An 11,651-nucleotide genomic window follows, 5' to 3' on the forward strand; every position below is an offset into this window, starting at 1 on the left:
CGATAGGGCAGTAAATTCAAATAAGGTCAAAAGGAAATCCACTCCGCACCGTAAGCTTTTTCATTTCTAATCACAACAAACACATCAGGCAGATTTCCCATGGATAGTTCAGTGAATGTTACTCAACACACAGCTGCTTTGACTGTAAAATGAGAATCCCTCTCCCACACAGGTGTCAGACAACATGAATGAGGGTTTGTTTGGTGTGTGTGGGCAGAGAGGAAAGAGAGAAAGGACACAGGCAGAAACCAAAATAATTTCTGTCCTGAGAATTAGCTCACATACCTCGCTGTCCCTAAATCTGTCATCATAGTTAAGTCTGTCCTTCTCCTCCATGGTGTTCAGCTTCATCTTTAGTTTGGACACTTCAGATATCAGTTCTTGCTTCTGGTTCTCCAGAGTGTTTCGGCACAGAAGCTCCTACAAAGACAAATGGAGACCGTTACGAGCGGTTGTTGTGGTTGCTGTGTGGTCAGTAGTAGCAGGGCAAACAACATTGGCAGTACGTTGTTGTAAATATTTAATATAATAATAATAATATTAGAGATTATTCAGTGCTAAAGGTAGACATGGAAATCAGCAAGCTTTATCTCAGTAGCTGACAACAAGCACAAAGAGAAGCCCCTGCTACACCCAACACCAACAGCACACAGGTTAATATGCATTTATCAAACACAGCAGATGTTTGTTGACGGAAGGACATGAACTCAGATCTTTAAAGGTCCCCTATTAAACATCAATATCTGTCCCCGGTGTGTCTACAGACCACCGTAGTGTCAGAAAAGACCATCCTCCCTCTTTTTCTCCTGCTCCATCTCTCAGAAAATGTGAACTCTGATCAGAACTTCCTTCCCCCGATCACGTCAAAGATTCTTTTCATGCCATATAAGGGTTTCCTGGTGGAACGCGAGAACAACCTCTAGCGACGTGACTCCGCCCACGGAGTCTCTGCTGGATCTCTCGCTGTCCGCCATTGTTCTCCTCGCTATAATCCCGGACCTGCTAACAGGACGAGCAAAGCATGCTCCTACTTCTGTTAGTCTGCAAGAACCAGCAGAAAAGTCTTCATGCAGTCCCATCATCTGAGGACGTGAAGACTCACTTCAAACTGAAGCTCTGGATGGATCCGTACCGGCTGTCTGGGACCCTCCTTCAAACCAGGAAGTTAGTCATGTTTATGTTGTTTTAGTTTCTGTTTCTTTAGCAGACTGTTAACGTTAGCATGTTGCGCGGCTAACGCGGCTAGCTTTCATTGTGGCTCCACCAGCTTTGTCAGAAATGAGCATAATATGAGACCTTTAAAGTTAAAAGTGGGTGGCTCTTGATCCTGAGCTATATCACATATGAAACACATGCACACACACACACATACATACACACCTGTTGCAGCATCTCCTCAGTGGCGTTGAGTTTCTCCCTGTGCTCGTCCAAACACAAGTCCAGGTCTCGAATCTTCTCTCCCTGAGCCTCCACCTGGTCTGTCAGCACACTCACCTGCATGGAACCAAGAAGCTTTATTAGCTGTCCCAAATATTACGAGTTTATCAGCTGGCTGCACGACCTCGTTACAGAGCTGAGTGGATTCATAATGACCCAGAGTCAGCACGGATAGACAATTATGAATGTTGCTTGTGTACAATCATCTCTTAGTATATGATGTGCTGTGTATATCATCTGTCAGGGATCTAAGTCTGTTGTTTAGTTCTTGTGGCCACTGTGTGATGCTGTATTGTTGGTTTTGTGTTTAAAAGCATAATAACGATATTGTTGAAGATATTTATTTCTATCTAACATAAATATATATATCTTAAGAAACCTGAGTCTTTGTGGAACTGGTGAGATGATCTAAAAGTTGCTGGATGTGTACCTGAAGAACCAGAGACTCCTTATCATTTTCTATTCGGGAAAGCCTTTCCTGGTAGTGGTCACCCCCGCTCAGAGAGATGTGCCCGTTGGACTGCAGGGACAGAAGAAAATATGGATTAGAACCACGAAGGGGAACTCAGATAAGTTATTAATTCTGCTGATCTTAACAACCTTTGAGGTTTCAGTGCCTATTAATGATCTCAGATTAAATGCGACCGGCTACGCTGCTTTATCCTGCACAAACAAAACCCTACATGGCTGAGAAGAAGGCTCACATTCAGACTGCTGTGCACAGAGTGACTTACAGCATTACACAAAAACTCTGGCATTTCTCTGGCCTGCAGCCCGTCGCTCTCCCAAACACCACTCTGGTTCCCAAGAAGTCAACGTGTTTCTTGCAGCACACTGGCCGGGACATTGACAACACCAGCATTTCATCTTGCATTCCCAGGGAACTCAGCGGAGGAGGACAGTCATGTTTTCGCTTAGCAAACAAGTAGGTCGTCTGCTTTCACACAGCACTGTTTGCCCATGCTTGTCTGCATCCTCAGAGTTTTAATGCAGCACACAGAGCAGAGCACAATCAGCAGCAAACCAGATGTGCTTAACACTTGTTTGCAGCACATTGTGTCCAACCACTGCAGACAAAACCTCCTCCACGGTGACACAGCTTCAACGGATTCAGACTTTGGAAGGGTTGCTTTCTTCAGTTCTACATTTTACATCTTTTACATCCAGATGTGTGACATTACCAGTGGAACTGATCTGACCTGAGGCTACAGTGGTCTGATGAGGAGAGAAAAAGAGTCAATGTGACTGGATTTTATGATCTTCAGTTCCAGTTATTACGCTCAAAGATTAACAACAAACGTATTCTTGTTCTCGACTGATGACGATCACCTAATCTGTTCAATATCTCCAACACTGTGTCATGGTACGTGTCCACAGGCTCCGTCCTTTCCACGCTTCCCATTCATTGTCTATGTAGGCAGCCGTGCAATGCATTCTGGTAGCGTGGCGGTGCGATTCGAGAGACGGAGCGTAAAGCATAAAGTTGAACTCTAGTCTACTTTATGCATCTCATATCTACTTTCCTCTCGAAACTCTCTAGAAACTTTTAAAATAAATGTTGTTGATCCAAAATAAAGACAGATTCACAACTGCAGGATTATACTCGCCTCAAATGTTTTCAGAAACACATTTCAGTGAACTATTTTTGTGAAATAAGAGAAGAAAGTTTCCAAACGAGCCTCCATACTGTTTCCGGTTTGAAAGCTAGGAGTAGCAGCCCACGGAGGGAAAGCGTTCTTCCAATCAGGTGGGGAGAGCCTTGTGTCTAGTGACAGCCCAAGCGTCCAATGCTGGGAAGCGGTGCGTCCCTTCGCGATAAAGAACGCCCCTGTGGGCACGTACCATTACGGTGCGTCGCGTGGCGGCTGCGTCGCGTGAGCGGCTGCGTCGGGTGTTCAGAACTTTCTTTCTACATAGAGTTTGCCTTTCATAATGGCCATTTCATTTCATTATAAATGTCATTATATTTATTTTAGACAGAGAAAGGGTACGAATCATTTGGCAATTTGTAAATAATAGTAATAATCCACCATTAAAACCCTGTACTATATTCATTCATGGAGCTCTCCAAGTCACTGCATGTTCTACAACACTGTCTGGCACATATTTCAGAATAAAAGCCTTGTGTTTACAAATGAAGGAATCTGTCCACAGAAAAAAAAACGCTTGAGGGCTTTTATTTTAAAATGAAAGCAAGAAGTGTTGATTTAAAAACAAGTCTTTACTTTTTACTTTTCATCTCCGTAATATTTTCTACAGATACAGACATGGAAACTATAGTAATGTTGCTGGTATGATGTTAATAGATCACTTTCACAGTCTGTTGTTGCTGTGAACCGCACGGCTCGCGTCAAAAATAGGTGGGACCTTGAATCTCTAGAAGAGACGCAGCTGACTAGCAGCTGACACGCAGCCGAGCCGCACGTGAGACGCGCAGTGTGGCTGCTCTAACCTGTCAACACGGACTCTGAAAAAAAACAACAACAGGTAACACAGCTGCCACGCGCTGCTGACATTCCCGGTGTGGACGAGGCTTTAGAGTCTCATGCAGCCTGTATGTGTCTGTGACGACCCCTCCACTCCACTAGGTGTCCCGGTGTCTTTTTGCTGGTTCTCCTTTGTTTTGCAGGAGAGAGGGTCGTCAGAATGATGAGCCACACCTGGGCTTGGTGTGGTGGGGATAAAAGCTCCATCCCTTCCCACAGAGGATCTCTCTCTTCCTTTGTTTAGTTATTTATTGTTAGTTTGTTAAATAAATGCCTTTTATTATTTTAAAACTCGTCTGGTCTCCCATTTTTGTTGCACCCTTTGAGCTGGGTTGTAAAAAATGGGGGCTCGTCCGGGATTTGAACCCGGGTCCTCTCGCAAGTCCGTAACAGTGTCTTTCCTACATGTACATCTTACCAGGTGACCGTGAAGCCACTCGACCAGACTGTCAGCTGTGGAGTCAGGGATCTGGCAGCGTAGACTCTCCCTTTCCTCTGTGTCCATTAACTCCAGGACGCTCCTGAGGTCTTCCAACAGGTGAAGCGCCCTCAGGCTGCCCATGAAAGGAGAGGTGGGTGACTGGCAGTCATACAGCCCGTTGGAGTAGTCCAGAGCCTTGGAGCCTGAGGTAAAGAAGCACAACGTTAGGAGGGGCTTGAATCCAAAGAAAGACCCTCTCATACTTCACAAAGTTATTATTTTGACAGGTTTTACTCACTAAAACTAACAGCACAAAGGAGACACGATATTTTTTTTTGGCTCATGTTGACAATGAATTCCATGTGTCATACAAGGAACACGACGTTTAACACTTTCTTATATATTACTAATAATATAGTTTGTACTAAATAGGCAGTCTGCCATCATAGGCTGGACTAAAGGGAATAATGACAATCATAAAAATCATGTTATGTGGCGACGACCATCTGATCATCTGGAGCCACATCCAGAGTTTGTAACGTCCTTTGTAACAACATGGTGTGGGAAAATTAAATCAAATGATCCATTAATACATAATACAAGCTGGTATTTACATTGGTGAACATAGCTAGAAGCCACGTGGCCTAAAGGAGCACAGAATAAATGCTAAAGCCTTTCTGACAAACACGGAGCTCCAAACATCACGTGATGTTTAAAATGTCAGCTCTGCAACAAACCACAAGTCTTATCAATGTTTACTCAACCTGGAGGGTTTTATCTATCAGAGACTTCTAGGAATCAGAACATGATTCTGCTAAATGCTATAGGAGAACTTTACCTGCTATAATGCCATCCATCTGCTCCAGGGCAGCTGCCAACATGTCGCTGGCATCAGCCATCATCTTTAGTCACTGATGAATCTGGAAGGAACAATGAAATCATGTAAGAATAATACATGCTTTAAGACCTTCTTCCCTAATAATACAGATGTTGAACAGATGATGAGACCCAGAAATGCACAATTATTCCAAATCATGTTAAGCAGTGCATTTAAATATTTATATATAAATATCTCTACACTTGCGTTGTGTACCAAGCAGTAGCACATGAAACGAAAACAAGGAATCACACATTAAACAGAAAGGAGTTTAATATTAAAGGTCTCGTATTGTAAAAAGTGAGATTTTCATGTCTTTTATGTTATAAAGCAGGTTTAAGTGCTTTATATAAATACTGTTAAACTATCAAAACGCTCAATATACGGAGAAATACACACAGCCCGTATTCAGAAATGCGTTTGAAACAAGCCGTTAGGATTTCTGTCCATTTGTGATGTCACAAATATACAATATTTAGACCATTACACGGTTTTAAACATAAACATTCTAAATGTGTCCCAGTTTATTTCCTGTTGCAGTGGATGTGACTAACATCAGCTGACAGGAAGTAAACATGGACCCAAACTGTTGCCTAGCAACGCAATTCCATTGAAATTAGCTAAAACGGAGCGTTTCAGACAGAGCTTAAATACAGGTATATTCAGACAGACAGTATGAGGAAAATAAAGGTTTTTTTGAACATTACATCATGTTAACATGTTCTAGTAGAAACACAAAATACAAGTATGAACCTGAAAATGAGCACGATATGGGACCTTTAAGACATCCACGATTATTGTGACTATTAACCCGGCAGCGTGACGCACACTGATAATAATCACAGTTTAGTCTGGAATGGAGTAAAACAAATTGTGGCAGCTGCTTTGCGTGCTTGAGATGTGAACATCAACAGCGTAGGAAGGAACAGGACAAATCCGGCAAAACGGTTATAGACTAGTGCTGGTCAGCTTTTTAGGCAAATAAAGTGCAGTACTGTTGGCGTAAGCATGTGATTACAAAAGGTTCCCACCCAGGAATTAGGCTGCAACGGCAGTACATCCTAGGACAGAGCCTGCTAAAATAGCATGTTTGTGAGATGGGTTTGATGGTACTGAAACATCCAGTTTCATTTATATACAATACACTGCAGGACATTGAGCAAGTAGATGTGAGCTGTATATAAAAGGACTGGGAAAAAGACCTAGGGATAGAAATAGCTGAGAACATCTGGGACAAGATCTTGAAGTATGTTCACATTTGTTCTTTTAATGCCAGTTTAAGATTCTACACAGGTTACATTACTCTACAGTAAAGATACATACACGTGTCCAAGCAGATGCAGATTTACTCCACAGCTATGCACTATGCCCTAAAATACAGGACTTTGGGGTTGCAATATTCTCATTCTTTTCAAAGATTTTTAAAGTCCAAATAAGACCAGATCCACTTTTGGTTATACCGGGAGCTTCCGAAAGCTCTAAAATCCTACAGAACACACAACATCATCTCCTGTCCCATGGCCAAAGAGGTGCCAACATTTAAATATAATAACATAACAACACTGACTAACACCCTTACCCACCTAGAAAGAATCCGATTCACCCTTAATGACAGACTGGAGGTATTTAAGTGGCCTTAAAGTGTTGTCTGTGTTTTTGTTTTTCCTTTAACTACTTATGTAGTATCTTTGTATTTGCTTGTCTCCAGTTTTGTTTGCCTTTAGTTCCTAGTATTGTCTGTTTTTGTTGATATATATCAGAAATGTGGCATGATAAACACCCCATAGAAGTCTGTATCACTGACATGCACATGCTTCCTAATAAAACGGGTTTGATGGTACTGAGCGATATGTCAGAGAAGCACCCCATCTTAACGGTTACACGATGACCAGGATGTCTGTGGCAGCTAAAACACAGAACAGACTGAAACACAAACATCTGGAAGAAAAGGAGCTCTGAGTTGTTCTGCCTTGTTGGGCTCTATGCTGCGGAGATCTGGTGTTTCTTTTTGTCAGAGCGAGTGATGAATAATGCATTTCAGAATATCAATCAGGCCATTTACCTAAAATATTGGCACAATGAATGTCCTGCCAAGAGGACACTGGACACTCTGTTTGGAGTGGAGATACATTTTAGTGTCCCGGTCTTGGACATCTGCCCGAGCAGCACAACAGACTCTTTATCTTTGGACGTTTTAATCAAAAGGCTCTGCTGTATATTCACGCATGCTTAAACACACATGCATGCACATACACACACACACACCTCTTCCTTTAATCAGCTGCCTCACATCCTGGGAGTGCCCGACACTGGGACGTAGAACCATTTACAAACTTTATGGAAACCACCCACAGACCTAACGCTGTTATTTCAGCATTCCTGTGGGCACATTTTCCATTATGTGTAAAATAAGCATGCACTAAAACGTAAGAATTGTCACAACACACACACACACACGCACACACGCACACACACACACACACACACACACACACACAGCAGGCTGAGAGGAGATGAGAGGAACCAGCATGCCGTCAGCTCCACAGTAAACTGCTGAGTGGTTTCCAACAGTTAAAATGTGAATGCTGCTCTCAGGCTGCCTACAGCGACTGCTTCTCTCACTTCTTCTACAAACGGGACAAGCAGACGAATGACATTCAGAAAGGGCAGAAAACAAGATCTAACAGTTATTTACAAAAGAATTTACAGTGAATGTTCTGCTATGATTTTAAAATGTTTTTATACTTAGGTTAGGAAACAATGTACTCAGATTACTTGACAACTTCAAGAGATGACATTTCAATGGGTGTGTTTTCAGAGGGAACCTATAAAACCAGCAATGGTGCAAGACCCAGTATGAGCAGCACCACATGGCATCTTATCAGACAGACTTTAGACAGAAATACAGGGGAACAAGACAATAACACACATATTTGTGAACTCATTGATGCAAGTTCTAAAGCGAAAATATTATGCTAAAATGAAAAAGGAAATGGATGGAATGAACCTTCCTAAATCCATGTAGGGGTGTAACGATACATTGATCTGGATCAATATATTGATTCAATGATCAATGATCCAATATCATCGATGCAAAATAGGGATGTTAATAATTAACCGTTCAACCGTTAACCGACATTAAGCATTTTAATCGATTAACGCTAAGAAATTTTAATAATTAATCAAAAAGCTGAGAAAAACACTTAAAGGAGAAAAGCTGGTCCACCTTAATAGTCCACCTTAAGAGGCGGAGCCGGCGTTACAGATACAGGAAGTTGGCTCCCGTCTATAGCTCGTTGAGCGGAGGAGTTGTAGCCTCGTAGCATTTATTCACCGACAAATAAACTGTACAAACACTGTCTGCTACACCTACGTTCACAGCTAGAACGCCACCGACAACACAGTCTGTCGGAAACTCACTGAAGTTACACCCCGCTGACAGAGCGGATGTGTGTGACTACAGCGAGCACGGAGCCACCCGCAACGCTAGCAGCTGCTAACGTAGCACAAACACACACACTGTATGTTGGGTAATCGCTATCGTTAATCCAGACAGACAGAGTGGCGTTTATCCGGGCAGACACACAGCTGACAACCTGCTAAACTAAACTAAATGTGTGGTGGAGACTTTTACTGGGAAAGTGGCTGCATGTCCGCGACACTACATGCAGCATCGTAGCTGCTAAGTTAACGCTGCCGGACGGTGAACTGGAGACTCCCATCAACCAATATCTGTTGTGCTCCTGCAGCTGGTGCACCGCTGCATGTGAGGCACAAATCTCGTCAGTTAACGGTTAATAATCGGTTAACAAGGGTCGGTTATCGGTTAAGAACATTTTTAAAAATTAGCATCCCTAGGCTGAATCAAATCAGATAGAAATTGTATCGTGGCAGACTTTGTGATATCAGCAAATATCGTATCGTTGCCCAAAGAATCAATATAATATCATATTGTGATGAAACTTGTGATACCTATTTCAAGTACAATCCACTGCAGATTCAGGGAGGACTTCTTTGCAGTGACAAGTTGACAACTCAGAAAATGTATCTGTGCTGTGGAGGATCTAATGGAAAAAAGAAGTAGAGACCATCACGCTAAACCGGGCCAGGGGCGTAACGTGTTAGTGTGTGTGTGGGAGATGGACTCTGCATTCTGCACGGTTGCTAGGCGGTCACAAAATCTGTCCACAGACATATAAACACCTGGCAAAGTACTTCAAAACCACATCAGTAGTAGTTGTACTTCCCACTAGGGAAGGTGTCTCCAGGACACATTTTGCCGTGATCACACATCCACACACTCAGACTCACAAGGTGAAAAACAATGCCAGTGTCGCCGTCACGCTGGCAACCATCTCACTACATTTTCAACAACAAATGCCCAGCAGAGAGCCAGCCAGTCTTGAACAGCACAGAATAGACAGAGTTTGTATCATGATGACTCAAACTGGAATGAAGGCCTGCAGGGCATCCCCCTTCAAATACCTGAGTCAGCTCTTCTCTCACAGGAAGAAAGGCAAATATGGGTAAAGTTAACACGTGGCTTTCAGCAAACACACTTCAAACACATCAGGCCAAGACCAGACACGCTGCTCAGAAACCTGCTGTCCATGTGTCAATCAATGCTAAACAAAAGGCCATCTCTTCCATGGCATCATCCTGTATTCAGTGGACACAAGAGTCCAGAAAGATCTCAGCACAAAGAAAGCCTAATTACAGAGAAGTGCACTCAGTCCTAAAGACCTGGGATGCCTCCATGGTCATATGTAAATATAAGAGGGTTGTCTGGCAAGCAGGCAGGATTACTTTGCCTATGTTGTCTTTACTTAAGTGGATCAGAGAGTTTAAAGGTCCCATATTGTAAAAAGTAAGATTGTCATGTCTGTTATAGTATAAAGCAGGTTTAAGTGCTATATAAATAATGTGAAAGTATTGAAACGTTCAATATACGGAGAAATATGCACAGCCCGTATTCAGAAATTGTGCGTTTGAAACAAGCCGTCAGGATTTCTGTCCATTTGTGATGTCACCAATATACAATATTTAGACCATTACACGGTTTTAAACGTAAACATTCTTAATGTGTGCCAGTTTATTTCCTGTTGCAGTGGATGTAAATAACTTCAGCTGACAGGAAGTAAACATGGACCCAAACTGTTGCTTAGCAACGAAAATCTGTTTCAATTCCATTGAAATGAGCTAAAACGGAGCGTTTCAGACAGAGGGTGAATACAGGTATATTCAGACAGACAGTATGAGGAAAGTAACAGGTTTTTTTATATATTAAAGCATGTAAACATGTTCTAGTAGAAACACAAAATACAAGTATGAACCTGAAAATAAGCACGATATGGGACCTTTAAGGGCTGCAACAAATGATTATTTTCTTGATTAATCCATTAATCGTTTGTCTAAATGACAGAAAATAGTGTCCATTATGATTTCCAAGAGCACAAGGGGGCATCTTCACATTGCTTGTACTGAATAAATATTGAGTTAACTATTAAATATGACAAAGAACATCAGCAAATCCTCACATTAGAGCAATGTTTGGCATTTTTGCTTGGAAACCAATTCATCGACTACTAAGACGGATCGGATGCATTTTCTGTCAATCCACTAATTGAAAAAAGGAAAAGTGTGTTTTTATGGAGGACATATCTGCACCTGTACTGGCCTGTAAGTATGTATTTCATCTGTGCAAGCTTGCTATCCAAGGAGACATCTCAAACATCCCAACAAGCAAGCATCACTCTCTTCAACAAAGTCTCACTGTCTGCCCTTCTTTAAGCACCACTTACACCAACCATAGGACACACAGAGAAGGCTATTGTTCATGGTAGCGGGGTATTTTGATTGAGAGGCATGAGAAGACAAAGACAGAAAAAAAAAAAAATGCAATGTTACGCTACAGTGCACATGACATTCGCAACAACACCTGCCAGCAACATAACCAAAAGAAAGAAAAAAATGCATTCAAAAAGCAATCTTGCCCTTTGGTGAAAACAGCCATGTAATTCATGGAGACTTGCAGAGAATAATGAATACAAAGGGGGAGAGTGGACCACTATAATGGCTTTTCAAATCCTTCAGCTCGGGTCCCCTTCAGGCAGGGAGACCCATCATAACCGACTCTCACTGGACACTACAGAGAGACGAAGGATTCCTGGTGTAAAAATAAAGAGCATATCTTGTAATTCCTCAGTCCCGAATCACTAGCCAAATATACTCCTGCACACACAGGAAATGGAAGACAAAATAGAAGCCTCAGGGCCACTTGTCTCTGAGGGGAGAATGTGTTTACAGCAGCCATGCAACTAGCTTTAACAGCTTGTGTTGCACTACTGCTGGTATAAAGGCCCGGGAAGAGACTTATTTACAATCCAATCATACAGCCGTTTACTTCACTTTTTCTTTTTTTATCCAGGTA

The 11,651-nt window shown here is 42.2% G+C and overlaps 1 protein-coding gene across 11 annotated transcripts in view; it reads right to left on the reverse strand.

Moving 5' to 3' along the window:
- The window catches only part of ppfibp1b (PPFIA binding protein 1b), a 35,408-nt gene that overhangs the window by 19,362 nt on the left and 4,395 nt on the right, over positions 1–11,651 (reverse strand). For all 11 annotated transcript variants that reach the window (XM_037768257.1, XM_037768254.1, XM_037768258.1 and 8 more), the window contains exons 2-6: positions 5,183–5,264; positions 4,342–4,547; positions 1,868–1,957; positions 1,381–1,494; positions 286–420 (exon numbers count right to left, since the gene is read on the reverse strand). In XM_037768257.1, the coding sequence (XP_037624185.1) occupies positions 286–420; positions 1,381–1,494; positions 1,868–1,957; positions 4,342–4,547; positions 5,183–5,246 (609 nt within the window). In that variant the 5' untranslated portion in view covers positions 5,247–5,264. The remainder of the gene's footprint in view (positions 1–285; positions 421–1,380; positions 1,495–1,867; positions 1,958–4,341; positions 4,548–5,182; positions 5,265–11,651) is intronic.

This window comes from Sebastes umbrosus, chromosome 4 (assembly GCF_015220745.1).
Source record: "Sebastes umbrosus isolate fSebUmb1 chromosome 4, fSebUmb1.pri, whole genome shotgun sequence".
NCBI classification, from domain to species: domain Eukaryota; kingdom Metazoa; phylum Chordata; class Actinopteri; order Perciformes; family Sebastidae; genus Sebastes; species Sebastes umbrosus.